The 19242-nt window shown below is 45.9% G+C and overlaps 1 protein-coding gene across 1 annotated transcript in view; it reads left to right on the top strand.

The window, feature by feature from the left end:
• SSH2 (slingshot protein phosphatase 2) overlaps positions 1–19242 on the top strand; it is a 134362-nt gene that overhangs the window by 36268 nt on the left and 78852 nt on the right. The window contains exon 2 of the mRNA XM_073315846.2: positions 14453–14496. Coding sequence (XP_073171947.1) covers positions 14453–14496 — 44 coding nt within the window. The remainder of the gene's footprint in view (positions 1–14452; positions 14497–19242) is intronic.

The raw sequence follows: 19242 nt of genomic DNA, 5'->3' as shown, positions 1-19242 counted from the left end.
TGTGGAGCCTCAGATGTTGGTGCACCTCGGTCCCTCCTGTTCTCTGCCTGTGACACACAGCGGTTTAGTTTGCTGTGGGCTGTAATACTTAGATCTCCCGTCAAAGATCCAGCCTAGTGCAACACAGGTCAGATCATGTTCTGTACTTCATGTAACGTGTGTGCAAGAAAGTGCTCTAGCAATTGCTGCTTAAGCTCATGTCCAAATGACTGCATGCTATCTGAGCAGTGAGACAGAACGGCAGTCTCTGACTAGCCTCAAGACCCCTGAGCTATCCCTCGCTTTTTGCAGTGATGGTTAGTGCCCTCCTAATGCTTTCCATCCAGGGATCTCAAACCCTTTTCAAACATGCCTTGAATAAAAGCCTTACCAGCCCCCTGCCAGGTAGGTCAGGATCCTTATCTGCACTTGACAGAAGGTGAAACCAAGACAGAGGTCAAGCGACTTACCCTTGTCACAAGTCAGCACCAGCAGTGGGGACAAATCCTTGCTCTAACCATTAGACTGTGATGTCTCTCAGGCATTTGCATTCTGGACATAGAGCTCTTTCAAATGGAGTAGAGGCTTCATGGCTAGGCCTGGCTTCAAATAGCATTCTACAACTGCACTTAGTTGCTGTTTGCTAGGCTGCTGCAGATCCCAGACAGCTCTATAGGATGCTCAGATACCTGCCTCTGCTGTGACCCACACATGCCAGGTAACAACTTGCTGCTTGTAATTGCACTCTTGAGCACAGATCCAGGCTGAGCAAGGCTAACCGCTCCCCTCAGAAGTACAATATCACAGCACTGGACAAGGTTCTGAATGCTGCTGTTCCCTCTTCTCCACCTAAGCTCTTTAAAGCAGCAATAAGTGACTTCCGCTTCTCCAAGGAGTTTTTTACCAAAAAATAAGGATATCCCTGCACTGCACTGCACTGCACTGATCCCCACCACCACCACAGCCCCGCATCTCAGAGCCTGGGTCAGCTGGCTTGGGCTGCAGGGCTCCAAAAAATTCAGGCTTGGGCTGGAACCTGGGCTCTGAGACTCACCCCCACTCGTGGGGGTCTCTGAGCCCAGGCTCCAGCTCAAGCCCAAATGTCTACACTGCAATGTTAGAGCCTGAGTCAGCTAACCCTGGCCAGGCACAGCTGTGCTGGGGCTTTTATCACCATGTAGACATACCCGAAGAGGTCAGTTCCTGACCTCTTCGGCACCATGGGTCCTGCGTGGTCTGGCTGTTTAACTCTTACGTCTGCGCTTCTGCTACTTCAGCCATTGCATCCAGCACTCGTGCTGAGAGAGGGTGGGACGCACCAGGTTCACTGCATCTGAGTGGGTGAGAATCTGTTGGAAGTGTCTTTCTCTGCTTAAAACTTGTTTAAAACAGTTCCGGAGCATGACGCTTTTTTAACAAGAAAACTTGAAATTTAAATCTGTATCCGTAGGAGTAACTTCTCCTCCACCCCAAAATGGTCCACTGCCTAAATGTCGGCTCTCTTAAGGCTGGTCTGCACAGGGTTTTTGTACCTGTGTAACTGTCAGGTAGGGGTGGGATAGTGCATCTTGGCACAGCTCCTCATGTGGGTGTCAGTGTAAAGATGCTTTCTATCAGGAAAGCATATTCTGCCTTCCACTATGAGCATACTTACACCAGTGTAACCGTGTCTGCACTAGGTTGACTGTACTGTTATAGTTCAAGTGGCACAACTTACGTGTGTATACAAGGCCTTAGAATATGTAACTTACTCTTCATGCTGTGTGTGAAGATTTAATATTTTTATTAATGTAAATAACTGCATTAGTGATACAAACAATATACATCTACAGCCTTGGCTGCTGGGGGCCCAGAAATAGCTATAAATAACCTATATGGTGACAGGAAGATGTCTTTTGTTTTGTGATCGGCCCCTTCCTTCCCCTTGCAGCATACCTCCCTTCCTTCCCCCACCAGAAATAACCCCTTAGCATCTGTAAAACTTCCTCGTATAGGAAGAGAACCTATATGCTTAGCATATATAGTGAATCTCTAGTCAATGTACAGAGTGGGAAATCTGTTCTGTGGGAATTTTCATTTTAAAAAAGGGGGGGAGGAGGACTAAAAATGGGCACTGCTTCTGCTATGTTGATCTTTGTCATTATTGCATATAATGTGGTATTAATGTTCATGAATTATGAAGGACTGATCTACAGCAATCTGAATTCCCCACTCTTTATCCTCTGTACAGCTGTTATTGGCTAGAGATTCCATTACGAGTTTTTCCAGTGCCATCTGGCTCAAGGTATCTTTTATATTCTGCACTTCTGGAGCCTGTCTGTTCTGGAAATATAGAGCCAGTCCTAAGCAAGGTTTTGACTACTTGATTGTGCTCTTGTGGAAAGCACTTGATAGGGCTTGTTAGGTTTGTTTGCTCTTTATACGTATAATTTAAAAAGTACTGGTGACTGTATTAGATTAGACAAATAGGACATGCCTCCCTCTTATTTGCATAAGGGCTATTAAGATTTGCATGGACAGCTGACATCCATTCACTGCTGATATCCCTGCCGCTGCTGTGCAGGAAGGGATTTTCTTTTAATCACAGGTCATTTCTTACCCATATGTGTAAAATGGCTCCAAGAAGTCCATGCCCTGAGATTCACCCATGTGTATGTGTAAACATATATTTTCACTTGGTCTCCAACTCCGTTTTGCCTCTGACATTGGCAACAATTCTTGGTATGAAAGCTGGAGCCACACATGGTCATGCTCATGCAAAGAGCTGTTTTGGTCACACATGTCACATTGGAATGGGGTGGGGGGAACTGGCATTTAAGTTAGTGCTGCAGAGAAAATGAAGAATGCTTGTCAGTTACAAGGAGCCTAGTGCAGGACTCCCTAACACTTGCCTACAGGGAGGTGACACAAATCTTCAAAGCTTGAAGTTCTAGAAAATTATATACAGTCTAAATAATCTCAGATCATTTCATATCTCTACCTTCCTCTCTGTCCTTTGTCCAAAATGTCCAGTAGCACACGCACAAGTCTCCTGGAGGCTAGAGAGCAGTGTTTGGTTATAATAGGGCTGTATCCTTAAAGTTCCGTGTGGCTGTCTGGGTGTTGAAAATTGATCCTTTGCTCTATGCTGTCATTCTTTCAAGAGAAGTCACATTATTAATGCTCCTTTAATGCAATGTGTTTAATAGGAATATATATGTACGCTGCTCATGCCATTCCTCTAAGGCAAGTCTCCTTGATTAAAGCAAAAGCTGTTGTACTCCCAGCACGCAAGACTATTTCATTTAATGTAGAAATTCAATTGACAGTAATCTCTTCTGTTTTTAATCTCCTCTTGTGGTGTACTGCAGTAGGTGATGTCGCACTGTATTTCACATCCTGACTCTTGTGCTACCAGTTGAAGAATTTTAGATTTTTGCTTTTAAGATCTGAATGGTTTTTATTTATCTTGTTCCAGTGGTAACCAAATTTAAACAGGATTTGCATAGATCACTTATCTCCAGCAGAAAAGATGAAAGGCTCCATTAGGAGCTAGCTTTTTTTCTTTTTGAGAGCAGAAGCACAGTGTCTTTGACCTAAATATTCCAATTCCTGACACAGCAGTGTGTTACAGAGAACAATACCAAAGAGATGCTAACATCTGACGAGAACTTGGCTGCTGATAGTTAGCATAGGCTGCCTTCCTCCACAACCCATATGTATATGCAAAAAAGTGGTGGGAATGAATCTTCCACCAAGTTCTCTCCAATGCTTCTTGTTGTTAGTTCTAGGTTTTGCAGTTGCTCACCAATTAAAATCCCATCATGTCTTGTCTATCCTAGTGTCTGTCACCGCTGACCACCTACTGGATGGAACACTAGACCTGTGTGCCTGTGTTTCATAGACCAATTCTCTTTCAGATAAAGAAGACTAAATCAACTGGAAGGATTCTGTGGGTTTTTGGTAATAGTAAGCAGTCATAGGATAAGAAGGAAGGTCCTCTCATGGATCAGTAACTGGTTAAAAGACAGGAAACAAAAGGTAGGAATAAATGGTCAATTCTCAGAATAGAGAGAGGTAAATATCATGGCACTAGATCTGGGATCTGGTCTACATATTCATAAATGATCTAGAAAAAGGGGTAACCGGGGAAGTGGCAAAATTTGCAGATGATACAAAATTACTCAGGATAGTTAAGTCCAAAGCAGACTGCGAAGATAACTTGATAACTGCCCCGTTCTGTACATTCCTTCAGCAGCATCTGGCATTGGCTGCTGTTGGAAGACAGGATACTGGGCCAGATGGACCCTTGGTCTGACCCCGTGTGGCCATTCTTATTCTTATGTTTCTAAGTACTATCTGAATTTGGACTGTCCACAAATTCATCAGAGCCTCTCTGTTTATTCTTATGCCTGAAACGAACAGAGAAACTTTTTGACAGTTGGTCCAGGAATGGGGGGTGTCGTCTTCAGGAGGTGGAACTTGCATTTCTACTTCCCAATGCCTGCAGTGGAATTGCAGCTTTCAAGTGATTTGTTGTCTTGCTTGGTGCCTCGCTACCCTATCAGACTTGGAAGTGGAAGGGACTCCCTCCCTTCCTTGCATCCTGGCAGGGACAGCCAGTCTGCTTGCATCCCATCTCTTCAGTGGGTTTCTGCTCTGATGATGTTGAGGGAAGCTATTTTTTCTCCTCTAGCAGAAATGTTGTGCATGATGTCTCTGGATCACACTGTCAGTGGTCTGTTTTGCCATGCTAAGTCTGAAGTGGAAAAAGGGAGGGAGACGTGGTGTGAAATACTACCCTACCTTGACTGTTGCTGTCCCACATCTGAGGTGCAGGTGTCGCTGTCAGAATTTCTAGTATACTTTTGCGCCTGAAACTTCCCCATGTAACTCTGGTGCTTGTCTCAGGGTCTTGGGTGGCTTTCATGTGTTTAAAGCAAGGTGTTCTCTTATCCAGGGAGGCAATAGGAACGGGCTAAAAACATTAATAGATCCCAGAGCTATCACAATGAAAAGACCAGTGCTGACTGGCTGAATGATACCTCTTGGCCCCTGCTTTGGAAAGATCAGGAAGAGCAATTGCATGCAGAGATTTACACGCACGCTCGCTCTAGCTTTCTTATGGCCTATTTTAATTGTACTTGTGGTTCCAGGTCCTATACAAGCCTTTCTGATTGGTGCCTTTGTCATTCAAATGCATAACAAGGAAATGTATTTGCTTCAGTGTAGCTCTCTGCTGTGCTCTGTATTTTTACCCATGTACCACTCACTCCTGTGCTGATCTCACAGGCATGGTGACTGCTTATTTAATCTTCAAGCTCCTTGGACTATATCGGGTAACCTTTTTATAATGTGTATGAAAAGATATGAAACTAATTAGGGTTTATCTCTTCCAGAGCAGCTTGAGGGGCTTGTAGAATTAATTAGTTCTGCGTTGAGCTTTATGGACCATACACACACGTATAGGTGCGTTCACATCACTGCCAGGGAAATGGTATCTAGAATCAACTCAGTTCAAAATCTGTTACTTAATATTCAGAAAATATTTCCATAAACTGCTAGTAATCTTCTCAGCTGTGGCATGGACGAGAATGAAGTCAGTGTGCAGTTTGATCCTCTGGCTGCCCACTTTCTGTGGTTAAAACATCCTCCTTGGCATCAAACAACTCCTGAGCAAAGTCCAAGCATGGAACTCAAAATTGTGATGTTTCAGAAATTCAAGCTAGAGTTAATTCATGTGCAACCTTGGGTCTTTCAAAAGATTCAGCCCAGGGTTTCAAGTCTGTCCTTGTTTCTTTGTACCAGTCTGTTGTTGCTGGCACTCGGGCATTGCTGTAAACACAGCATATGTGGGGTTTATGTTTAAGAGAACGTTTTTTAAAAACTTTGTCACGTAGCTGTGCAGTGGAGAGACATGCGTATGGTGGTTTTGAACTGAATCTGTCTGAATTTTGTTTGCTCCCAGTAAGTGATTTTTAAGCTCACAGTTCATAAGATCAGGCTCCATAACAGGGCATCCTATGCACAGTTTGTCATTGGCGCTATTGGGCTTCAGCTGGTACTTGTCGTGCATTCCTTGTGCAGCTCAAACTCCCTTGGACTTCGGGAGTCTGTGCAGTGAATATATTATCTCCACGTGACTTCTATGATTGAGGGCCGTTGCCAGTATTAATCTGGTCGGGTCCGTAGGCAGAGAAGGAGCTTCGTGATCAGGTGCCTAGGCAAGGGATTGCTTATCATGCTGATGCGCTCAGTGCTGTCCGAAGAGCGCCTGTACCAAAGAGCTTGCAATGTATGAGACAGCTGTTGCAAAGACAAAGATGTACTGGGAGACCGGAGGATGCTCTCCCACATGCTCATGAACAGCATTTGCATGGATTAGCTATTGGATTAATGCTTGGGTGCATAGCCCCTGATTTGATTAGACCAGCTGCCTTCTTCTCCACAAAGATCTTGCCCAGCTGAGAGGTTTTCAGTGTAATTTGAGTATATGCACAGGGCTCTACCCAAGGAAGAGTAGGTAGAGTGAGCACACCTTTACTTCAACAGCTTAGCAATGATCAGATCTATAGCAAAGGATGTCTTCAGTTCCTACTCTCATGAGCCCATTCAGTTCATTTCCTGATGCTACTCAATAGCTGGGAATGAAAGTTTACTCTAAAGCAATCCTGCCTCATGAGGTGTGGAGGCTTTGAGTAGTAGCAGAACAAAGTCAAATGATCCATGATGGTGATCAGACCCCTTGCAAAGGTTAATCCTGCAAGGTAACTGGCCTTGGCAGTATGCTAACCACTTTGCACCGTCTCCTCTGTGTTGGGCTAGTTACTGCTGTTGGCAGCTCACTCCTGTATCAGTTTGTTGCCATCTTTCATGGGCTCAAAGCACGTTTTGGCCTGGGGGAAGGCTGGAAAGCTTTCTGTGTTTTAGAAATGCAGATACCACTGTATGCTTGTGTCTCCGAGCGGCATTCGGTCTTGTGCTCCCTGTCAAAGGAGGACTTTTATTTCTTAAAGGGAGGGGCATTGTCAGCTTGAAGTCTAGGCATTTAAAATAGCTTGATGCCCTACATCCACACCTGAGTCCACCTGCTGACTGGGGATTTGCAACCACACTTCACTATTTTATATTTTCTTCATCCCGCTGCTTGTGTGAAAGATCCCTGCAAACAAAGGAAGAAACTGATTTATATAGGGGAAACCATGAAAATGAGCTGGCTACAAAGATGCCAAATGAAGGCAACTGAGCTGGGGAAAATGGAAATCTTCCACCCCCACCACCCGTAATCTCCTTCCATGAAAAGACAGCTGGTGCAAATTGTCTTCTCTGTAGAAGTCAATGGACTGGTCACACTAGCTGAGGATTTCGTCCACGGTTGCAAAGGCGCTGGAGTTGGTGTGGCAATTGACCATAGATGACTACCAATGCAAGGCTTTCTCTCTGGAGCTTGGTGCCTTTTGGGGTATCAAGGCTGACTGCTCTGTGGTTAGAGCAAAAGCCTACATTAGTGATTTCAGCAGGGTTGAACTAGTGTACGTGAAGGCACACCTGGTATCCTTACAAGTTGTGGCTAGGAGTCATTGCACTCATGGCATAGGAGAGCCTCCGCTCTAGAGAGAGAGAGAGAGAGTCTAGACACAAGTTAGAATGACAGTTTGTCTGAATTGCCAGCCTCTTGGCCATGTAGGTTGTTCTAAAGGCTTGTTGGTTTAGTCAGTGTATTAGTTCCCTGGAGAAAGTCAGTGGTGGGGGTTGTTTTGGGTGGAGGGTGGTGAAGGGCAGATCTGAAGTTGGCTAAATGTGCTGTCACACTAGGCTCTTGTGTTCCCAGCCCCTCTTCAGAGAGGGAAGAGAAGATAAGTAAATGCACCAGGCTTGCAGCTGATGGAATTTGTAGGTGTATTTTTGCATTTCATTTATAAATTGATCTAGCATCTTCCATTAAAATGTCCAGCTAGAGCAGTCTGACCCCAAACTAATTCTGGTGATCTTTTTAATGCCATTCAAAGTGGGGCTTTCTGAGTGTGTACAGTCATGGGAGCAGATTTCATTTTTTTGATAACAGGAATCTTTTCTAAGGTAGATGATGCTAGCTGTTATGATGGAAGAGACCATTTTCTCTGGTTTTTTTAATCCTTTAAAATTATTATTTTTATGTATGTATGTATTAATTACAGTTTTATGGTAAAAAGCTAACTCCTGGTACAGATCCAGTTTGGTGATGTAGCCTGGCTATGGGAAACTCTGCCATGCATATTAGACTACAGCTGCATCTTCAAACTGAGGGTGGAATGCATAAAATGTAATGGTCTATTAATACCACTGCTTCACACTGGCAAATTGAGAGATTAACTCATCTGCTTGTTTTGATAGAAGGGCGTTCTTGATAGTAGTTTAGCAGCTGGCATTTCACTTTGCAAAGGATGCAAGCAGCAGTTGAGGCATGTTTTCTACAAGTTTGACACATGCTTCAGCAATATAACCAAACAGGTATGCTAAAGTGAGTTTATTTTAGGGTTCAAACAAGTAGGTGGCAAGAAGCCTCACTAATGTACCATGGCTAATGAAAGTGTAGTAAATGTTAGCTACAGTAGTTTTGGGAAGGAGTTGGTGGAAATCATACATCTTATCCAACGAATGTGTGTGCCAGGGAACTCAGACATGTTACATGCAGACAAACAAGCTGGCATCTGAATTTCAGAATGCAGATGAGCACTGTTTTTTATTGCCACATGGAGATAAGAAAGAAGCTTCATAGGGACAGGAGAGTGGCTTATGTGACATGGAGAGAGTGCCGTTGTATAAGCCTGACGAATGCTAAATAATGTCTCTGTTCTCCCTTGCCCTTTTAATGACTGTGTCAGAAGATCAAAGTAAAAACTGGGTTTGTGTTTTGCATATTCTGTTCCGCATAGCCTGAAAGGTGCAAAGAGTGAAAGTTTCATCTTTCATTTTAAGCTGTCATTAATACTGCGGCCTCGTTAGAGCCATGGCTCTCCTTTTGTTTCCCCTGAGCCCCCTGTTTCTGCCATTTCTCTGGCCAAGGAAGACAGGGCATGACTCCTTTTGGAGCTTGTCAAGGCTGCTTCTAAACCACTAGGAGTTGTACATTGGTACAAGGGGCTGGCTTGAGAATGGAACAATCAGCCCCTAGGAGCCTCTACATAGCACTAACCACAAGCTACTGGCCAGGCACTCAGCGCTGAGTTTTGGCTGTAGCGTACAGTTTGAAAACACTTGAGAGCTTGTATTCCAGGGATGCACGCGAGACGCTTCAGTGTTGGTGGCTGTCAGCTCAACAGACGCCCCACTGTATGCATCTCCGAATGGCCTTTTGTACCACAGTTGGAAAACCAGCTTAAATAGATTCTAGGTAGTCTCCTTAGCTGGCTGCACTGCAGCAATACTTCCCACGCTTTGGGAACGCACTGAGAAATGGCAACAGGATCTTCCAAAACGCTCTCTAGTTAAAAGTAACTAGCATGTGGGAGATGCATCCTCCTTCATCTCCCGTAGGTGAGAGTCACTCCTGAACTTGTAGTGTTTGTCCATGCCATGTCTCTCCTGCCCTCTAGTGGAGAATTTGTATTAAATTGTAGTTCCAGGTTTAGAGCGGCCCCTCGTCTTTACAGTATGTTTAGTGATCTTACTGCTTTACGGTCATAGAAAAATACGTGTGAATGATTACAGCCTAGCTCAGGAAATAGTGCAATAGCTAGATATGCAGCATGTCAGGTGATGGTCCGAGCTCATGGTGGAGGAGAAATTCCATGGCAGAATAAGGGAGTGTTTTGAAGTGGAAGACCGTTAAGCATAACAGGAGCAGCCCATAAGGCGGCACCAAGAGGAGGCTGCAAAGGGGTAGTCAGAAGGGAAGCTTGGGAAGTGTGAAGCAGATAAGAGAAGCTGTGCTGGAGTTGCAAAGAGCCTCCAATAGGAGACAGAAAAGATTGAACTTGATGTGGAAAGTCAGTGAAAGAGTCACAGGGTAAGAGAGGAAAGTGTTTTGGGGAGCAGGATCCTGAAGAAGCTGGAAGGACGGAAGTAAGATGAGATGCTCCCATAAAGCTGATATGGGGGTGGGGCGTGCATACCTAGACAGATGCATGAGATGCCAACTGGCTGGAGGGGAGAGGGTAGCAGACCGATGGACAGGAATCTTGGTAGTGAAGACAGATAGGGAAGACAGATGTTGCCATAAATCCTAAAGGTTAAAGATGAGTTTTCAGATGTCCCGAGCTGGACAGCAGAGTGCAGGTAGCACTGTTTGATCTTAGAGACTGACCAGAATCGCATGTGTTCATAGTCCAGTTTATATGACCCTAAGTGGCTACACTCTGAACTCCTGACACTAAAATGTGCTGCATTTATGTCTATAATGTTTAGATCTCATCAAGTCTTCAGCGGCGACAGATTGCAACTGATGGGGTCCTGTCTATCCGCCTCCATGTTTTCAGAGAGCTCATGAGGTTTAAATTCCATGTGGAGCCAAGATAATTGAAATGGTCTATATGCTTCAGGGCATCCCCTCTGTTTGTTTGTTTTTGCTGAGGGGACAGGGTGCTTGCTAGTTGCCATGGCTGGGGTTTTTTTGGATGTGCAGCTGGCCACTTGCTGTAATGATGTTGCTTGCTGCACGTTCCAGACCGAAAACAGCATTGTCTGCATAGCTTAGATTACTGAGTGAGGTTGTGCAGACCTGAAGTGCTTCTCTCCACTACTTCACCTTATCCTGGGCTTGAAGAATGCATTTGACTAGAGAACAAACCCTTTCGAGCTCTTGGCTCACCCATAATGGCTGCTATTCACTTTGTTGACTGCTGTTGTTATTAGCAGTAAGTCCCCTTCCTGGGGAACCCATATGGAGTGTTGGCCACGTGTCTTGTGACCTGGCAGAATCCAACTGGTTCTAAGGATAGTTTGGTGCAGATCTGCAGTGGGCAAACTTTTCAAAGTGCTTGAGTGACCTGCGTGCTTTTGAGAATTTTTTTACCCTGCCTGACAGCAGAGTAACTCGGACACAGGAAAACGCAATCTGATTGCAAAGTTGACAACGGGTTCCCCGTTCCTCATGTGCCAATCTATCCGTTTTTAGGAGGTGGGATATCTAGCTCTTTCAAGTCACTTGACTTGCACCAGTTAGCTACACTCCACGTTGGTGTTTCCCTTAAAAGGAAATTTGTTCGTAAGGAGATAATTGCACATACACTTAGGACTTCATAGCTAAACCAGGAAAGGCATCTAGTCCTGAGACTGTCAGTCACTTGATTATTCTAGATTTGACCTCACTGGTAGATGGCTGATGAGGGGCTGTTACAAACGCTTGTTGTTTAAAGGTCCCAATGATGGTGAGGGCCGTGTTGTGCTAAGTGCTGTGCAGGCACCTAGGAAAACAAAGCCCCTGTCGCCTAGAGCTTTCAGTGTGGCCAGCACTGAATGGCACCGCATCCTGGCCAGCTGCATGCGGTGCTCTTGACAAGTTGCTGGGAAGCTCAGGCTAAAAGCCTCGTGTCTTCAGCTACCTGGGATGCCGGTTGCAAGTACAGCTGTGGCCAGCCTGGTGTGCAACAGCCTGGCTTGTGCCATCCCTGTGGATGCCCACATAATGGCAACCAGCTTCAGGCTCCTGCCGTCACGCGGCCTATCCGAGCCGCGGCTTGCAGCATCCAGCCACTTTGAGCCAGTCCCTGCCTGCAGCTGGCTGAACATTGTACCGCTTCATTGCAGGAGGGAGGGCTTGGAAAGCTGCTCAGCCAATGCTCTCCCTGCGTGGTTGTACCTGTTTGACAGTGTTAATATTTGCATCACGTTCTCTCCTGATGATGGAGTGGGTTGGGGTTTTCAGTTAGGAGAGGCGTGCCGGCTTGCCTGTCTCACGCTGCTGGAGTGACACTGCTAATTCTGAGGCCTGCGGTGTGGAAGGTAGCCCTGCTGGCTTCCCCTCAGCATGTGTAGCCTGCAGCTTTAGCTCCAATTTGTTGCCATAGGTGTCTATTTTGATATTTGTCTCCTCGTTTACTAGGCATTAACGGGGGTCTGAGCCTGAGAGGCGCTGAGCACCTATGCTCCTGGAACTCTGCTAGCGAGCACCTCCCAGGATCAGATTCTCAGATAGCAGAGATGCAAATATTTCTGCTGGCCGTTCCGCATCTGTATCTTGCATTTTGTATAAAGAAAGGGCTTGAGCTTTGCACATAATAACGAACAGGACCCAAGTAATGCTGCACTGATGGCTTTCTTGAGCTGTGCCTCTCATTCTGTGAAGTTACAGGAAACCAAATCTGGTTATACAATCCCCTGGTGGTGAAATGTGACATTTCCATTCCACCCTTCTTGAGCCTGTGACTTAAGAATTGCAGGTCTGAATCTTTCTGCAAATTCCGCAAGTGTTTCAAAACTCCTTGCTCTCCTGCCCCTGAGCAGCAGGTCTGCACCTACCCTCTGGTGGGGCTGGACGGGAGGGTCAGCAGACATAATGGCTGGTTATTCTGCTGATCCGGACCCAATCCACAATCTTATTTCTTACTCTTCTGCTACCTCATGATAGGTCCTAGCCAAACCATTCCATATTTGTCTCCACCTGTACGCCTTGCAGGTGGCAGCTGAATGGGCTGGTAGGGATGGGTGCAAGAGCATTTTCAAAGCCATAGCAGATGAAAGATGTAGAAGGAAAGCTAGGATAGTTCCGTAGCTGGCAAAGCCTCGGTCTCTGTATCGGGTTCACTGGCATGCAGCATACAGAGTCTTTGGGATTCAGATAAACTCCCCACGTGCGGCAGGTGCGGTCACTAGGAATTGTGGTGATAGAACATTTTTGGAGCCATTCTAACAAAGGTATCTAGGTGTAATGCAATGCTGCAGGGGAAAGCCTAGCATGGGCGCTTTATAGAAATATAATGGGCACTTTCTGACTGCTCACTCTAGCTGTGCAAAAGTTGGTCCCTTTCTGCTGATAGCCTTCTTCCCACCCCATAAGCTCCTCTGTGGATGCTCCTTTACAAGTGCTAGATACCTCTTCCTCCTCCACAGAAATGCAACCACTCTGGGGTGGAATGGAACAGCTGTTATGACAGTAGACTGGAACACTACACACCAGTCTAACAGGGAGGAAGAATCCAGGATCTAATTTAAAAATCTATGGGAGAATGACATAAATGTCTGCACTGGGGTTTGGTCAGTATATCTTGCTAATGCTCAGCCCCTGGAGAACAAAGCTGTGGGACCTTCAGTGCCTGGAGGACTGTGGGTTTTACCTCTTGCCTGAAAGATAGCAAAAACACTCCATAGCACTGCACTGGGGCAGTGCTGGCTTAAAAGAAAGAGGAGCCACTTATTCAATTGCCAACACCACTACCTACAGCACCTGTATGCTCTTTGGAGGTCTCCCTCCCAAATAACGGAAGGTGTGACCCTGCTTGGAATTGGACATGGAAAAATTGTTCTCCTTAACCTCTGAGGACAGGACAAGAAGCAACAGCAAACGTTGCAGCAAATGTGGTTTAGGTTGGTTGGACATGAGGGAAAAACTCTCAGGGTAGTTAAGCCCTGGAAAAAATTGCCTAGGGAGGTTGTGGAATCTCTGTCATTGTCTGACCTGTTCTTAAAAATCTCCAAAAACCTGTCAGGGATGGTCTAGTTATTACATAGTCCTGTCCTGAGTGCAGGGGTCCAGACTAGGTGACCTATTGAAGTCCCTTCCAGTCCTGTGCTTCTATGAGTCAGTACAATCACAGCCTAAAACCCCCAAGTGACCTGGGCATAAACTTGAAAGAGTAGCGTTGCCCGTATCTCCTGTTACCAGGTGCTGAGCTTTGGTTTCCTTGAAGGCCTTTCTGTGCCAATTTAGAATGTTGCTTGTACTTTAAAATGCTTCCCAGCCACCACAGAACTACATCGGCCAAACTTGATTTTATTATTTTCACTGATAAAGCAAATTCTACACCCCTCCCCCAGTCCTGCCTGCGAATGTCCATTTAAATCTGCTATGAAGTGGAATTAATCACCTTGAGATTATAGAAAGTCCTAATAAAATTCCACAGCATGTTAGAAATTATGCCGATTAATTTTGCATCAGAAGCCGCGGACTGTGTCAAATTTCCACTTTCTAGTTAGTCTGCACTTACCCAGCCCCATTTTGGGTTCACTTTTTTGCTCTTTTTTGATTCTGAGCTTCTCACTGTCAGACACTGGGATTTCCCCCCCAGGAGCAATGTAAGTGCTTGACGGTTGGTGCTCTTTGGTTGGCAGAGATCATTGGAAGGCCATGCAGCAGCATGTTAAAGTCTGCAGTTGAAAAATGATTCTCATGTGTTTATTTAAAGGCTTTCAGAAAGTAAGTGCATATGCAGCAGCAGAAAGAGAGATGTGCAGGGGTAATAAAAAAGAAACCCCCCACCTACAGACACCGCCCAAGCTAGTAAAGTGCAATGGTCTGAAGTTTTATGAATGGGTTAGTATTTTAACTGGTCCTGTTTTTTCTCCTCTGTGCATGCAGGAGGCGGACAGTGGGGAGGAAGAGTGCCGGTCCCAGCCCAGAAGGTAAGAGTGTCACTTAGCGCTTGCAGCAGTAGTGAAGGATGGTTTCCATGGTGACTGCAGCGCAGATCTCTTCCCCTGCTCCCACAGCCCCTTCCCACTTTCTAGCTCTTGCTAGTCCAACACAGCTGGATCATCTTGACCTTTCTTGGAAGCTAATGTCCTCTAACCCCAGCCTAGACAGTGTCTCCAGCAAAGGGGCCACTGCAGCAGAGGAAATTGGCTCTGTGGTGGGTCAGAAGGGTACAGCAAGGCTTCCTGGGAGGGAAGAATCCATGCCTCTGGGGAGGGGTGCTTTGGCCACTACTACATGGGGAACAGGTGGGAAGAGCCTGTGCAGCTGTGGGCGAAGCGTCCGTTGCCAAGTCCTGTGATGCTGAGCACTTCCAGCTCCCAGGCGTGGCAGTTGCTCAGGTTCCCAGGATTGGCCCATCACCCATGACACGGGGATACTGAGAGCTTCAGGGCGCAGTGGCCTTGCTCCATTGGCCGTGGCCCTCTAGTAAAAACCCGAGCCACAGCCACTCCGTCCCTCTTACTAATGTTGGGTGAGATCAGGTTAATCTGTGTATGGGACAGCATCACAGAATCTGACTTCATCCTCCCGTTAGCACCCTTCAGTTCTCGTACTCCTTCACCTCTAGATATTCCTGCAACATCTCCTGGCAGCTAATCAACTGTCCCCAAAGCTGAAGCGACTGGGTTACTTCATGCCTGTAAGCCCAGCCATCACTTACACTGCTGATTTATTTAGGAAGTTCTCACAAGTTTACAACTCCTTGCCATGTAGACATGGAGTACAACAGGGAGTGTTTGTTTAGAAAAACAGACAGTACTGTAATCAGATCTCTCCATTTAATCCCTGTAATATGGGATCACTGACTACCCATGAGATGCTGTTTTCCATGATTTTATTAAATTTGAGTGAAATCAGATTACACGTTTAACGAACCGGGCATGTCTTTCAAATGTTAATATTCAAAAAGTTGGACAGGTGTGCTAGCTTTTTTGCAGGTGAGTGTACTTTGAGCATTGAATACATGGTAATGCGGTATCAAAGTATCTTTTTGTCCTCTGCCTATTTCACTGGGTATGTACGTGGCGAGTGTTCCTCTTGCACACATGTCCTCATACCTACCCAGGCATCGTCCTCTGTTTCTGTCCGAGAATAGTGAGAGCCAAAGGAGCTGTAATCCCAAAATAATCCATAGAAGAAGAATGGGAAGTCTGTATTAATTCCTGTAAATACCAAGTCCAGTCATGTCAAACAGAAAACTGTATCTGCCATCAAACTCTTACCTAAACAAAACCAGCTCACCAGAGCTAAGCACATTACACGGGTTATGAGCTGGTGACCTCTCGGACTTGTCAGCCACACAGACTTAACAATGGTAACTTTTCCACAACTTCAAAACTTTCAGCTGTTTTTACTCTGAAAATTGGATCATTTCAATGAGAGCTACTTTAACTAGGTGACTTGTCCAATGGCAACAGAACTGTCTCACTGAAATGTTCTCTCTGTCGGATCTCTCCTTTGTGTTAGCTTTTTATGTAGAGAATTGCAAAGGAAGGAAGTACAATGATTCTTTCTGGCTGTTGTGATCCTATCTTGTTTGTTATGAGGTCCACAATTCCATGGTATTGAGGTCTTTGCTCTGCATGGCCTTGGAGGCGGACCACATGGGTCAGTCGGGCAAGGGAGATATGGTTCCACCTCTGAGAGACCACCAGCTTTTGGCTGCCTCTTCAGCTGCAGGCAGGCAGAGGTTGGTGGCTTTTTCCCCTGTAGACCACCAGCTCCTGGAGTCGGGCACCTACATGAGACTCTCGAGTCTCATTAAGAAGTCTATAGCTTTGGTGATTGTCGAGAAAAGCCTGAAAACATGAAGCCTGAAGGCTCAAAAGCCTAACATAAATAACAAACCCAATTTATTTATTAAAATCTCATGGCTCTTTGGAGCCTCACTTATACACTTGGGCTTGACGGCAGTGTGGGATTTTTTGTGTCAGCTCAGTTGCTGTGGCCTAGTTAGGGGCTTCTTTTTAAGATGGGTTCAATGATCACATTTTATGCATATTTAAAATACTTCTCTAGGATAGGAAATGGCACCCCGCTGTTGACATGGTGACCTCTGCTCCGAGACTTCCTGTTGCTGGTGGTAGGGAAGCTAACGTTAGCCAAGACCCTTTCTAAGGGGAAATAAGCTGCTTGGACAGACGTAATAAAGATCTGAAGCCATTTAGAAAGCTGAAATGCTGTTTCTGGGTGGCAGTAAGTAGCCTGTCGTGTCTGCAGAATGGTATTAGATGGAAGCTTTCAGTTAAAAATGGGCTGAGTTAAATCCAGCCTTAATTAGGAGCTGTACTTAGGTGCCTTTTAAAGAGTTAATTTTATTAATGGAATTTCTGAGTGCTTGTCTGAGCAGGGCCCAGTTGGTGCAGCTTTCCTGGGATGAGGCAGAGCTGATGCAATCATTCTAACTTACCTGCCCAGGCCCTGGCTTTTATCTCTGACTCCTCGCCTGCAGTGGGTTTGATTTAAATAGCTCTTTCAGGAAGAACATTCCATGCCTTGCCTGACCTCATGCAAAGTCATGATAGCACCAGCCTCGGTAGCGTCCTCTGCCCCAAGCATGCCTCAACATCGCCCACTGACTCCAGCATGAAAATGTGGGGAAATTCTACTTGAAAGCATTTTCATTACAGCAGGAAGTCCGTTTCAGGAATAAGATATTAAGTTAATCCTTTCCTACTTTAATAAATGCTATTAGGTAATTAACAGGGATTTTTTTAAACACTTAATTTTTCACCTATACAAGGTGTAGTTTAAATATTGGGAGTAAGCACATACGGAGATGCATTTAACATCTTCATTTTCTGTGCACTGTTCAGTCTCTAAGCTTATCAGGCATGTGTGCCTTCGTCTTCCCCTCTGAGCAGGCTGGGATGCTGCCCAGGGGTACCCAGGTTGTGAGGCATCTTGCTACCACCTGCCCTTAACAGGAGAAAACCCTGTCTAGCTGCTGTGGTCAGCTCCCTAGCTCTACTGGCCACACCCAACACAAGCCCTGCCTTCTAGGCCTTGCAGGCCCCATTGTCACTCTGCAAGTTGGCAATAGGCACATCTCAACCCTCGAACCATCTGAGTGACTCCCTGGAGCACCCAGCCCCTGCTCCACTGGACTCTCGCAGTGCTCGCAGATTCGCTGCTCCCAAAGAAACAGGGCTCTGCAACTTACCAGTCCCACCTCAGATCACCACTGCATTTAACACGCAGCACTTAAACATGTTTATAGTGAAATACGTTTATTTAACAAAGCCCAGAGATTCTGGTCATAGCAGGTAGAAGTATCGGAAACAAACGGTTCCATGCCAAATAAAATCAGAACACGCATCCTAGAGCCTAGATTTAATGAACAACATATTCTTGTGTCCTGTAGAGTATTGCTTACCCTGCGTTCTTCTAGTCCTTTACACCCAGACTGGCTGTGGCCCTCCTTTCACGAGACAAGCACGCTGTCAGTTTGCCTCCTCGGTGAAGGATTCAGTGTGTCTCTTTGCACTCCAAGATATACCAGATCAAACCTTTGTTCTTATTCATATACAGAACATCCCCTTGCCTTTGTTTCTTCTTGTAAATTTCACAGTTCCTCCGTTCACACCTGACTCAGTATGCAAATAGTCATACAGCTCAAGGCCAATGGCCAGACAGGGAGATGCATGATCCTTTCAGCCTCCAAAGTGTCACCTCTTGGTGACCTGCCTCAACTCCAAGTCCTTAAGACAGTGGTCCCCAAACTTTTCAGGGTTGTGCTCCCCTTACCTCTGTCTATGTCCCACCCCCCTAGGGCCTAGGAGTGGGGCCACGACTTGGGGCGGGAGGGCAGACGTGGACAGGAGTAAGGGGGCTGAGGCTGGGGCCCCAGCTAGGGGCTGACTCCGGCTGCTGGGGTCCCAGGGCCAGGAGTGGAGCTGGGTGGCACTCCCTCCCTGTCCCCTGTGGTGGCTGGCCCTGGCCCCAGCTGCATCCCCTTGAATGTTCCTCTGCCCTCCCCTCCCAGAGGGGCGCACCCCACAGTTTGGGGTCCTCTCCCTTAAGAGCTCAATTTTCAATATAGATACGTAACTCCTAAATACTATCTATATATATATTTTGCAGTGACGACCAGGAGATTAGCGCAAACTCCTGTGTGGCTGCAAAGCAAATACAGTAACTTCTCACTCAACATTGTAGTTATGTTCCTGAAAAATGCAACTTTAAGTGAAACGATTTAAACTAATCCAATTTTCCCATAAGATTTCATGTAAATGCTTCAGCTTTCAATTCGGAGACCTCACCAAGAAACAGTCATTAGTGTAAAGAGCCAATAAAGTGTCTTAAAAAACAAGCTCTAGAAGTATTGCTGGATGGTCCGCTTTCTTCTGGCCATTCTATGGAAGACAGGTTGATCAGAGATGCTACAAGAGCTACTTCCTTTGGCAGAGAAGCTGTGCAGCCAAAGGAAAGAATTGGGTGTCTAGAGAAACAGCGGAGTGTGACTAGAGTATTGGGGTGCGCTAAAGCAAAGCCCAGCAAGACTCGTCCCTGACACTTGAATGGAGAGCTGCTGCCACCTGATAAAAGGCAGTGACAAAAGCAACTCCTCAAAAATGAGTAATTTAATGACTCTGCTGCTGAGACCTGCCAGGGGCTCCCAGATGGGTAAGACTAGGAAGCACTCTAGTTTTTAATGTTAGGAGATTATATGT

This window comes from Lepidochelys kempii, chromosome 17 (genome assembly GCF_965140285.1).
Source record: "Lepidochelys kempii isolate rLepKem1 chromosome 17, rLepKem1.hap1, whole genome shotgun sequence".
Taxonomy (NCBI): domain Eukaryota; kingdom Metazoa; phylum Chordata; order Testudines; family Cheloniidae; genus Lepidochelys; species Lepidochelys kempii.
The sequence above is the reverse complement of the archived record's forward strand: the minus strand, read 5'-3'. Positions and strand labels throughout refer to the sequence as shown.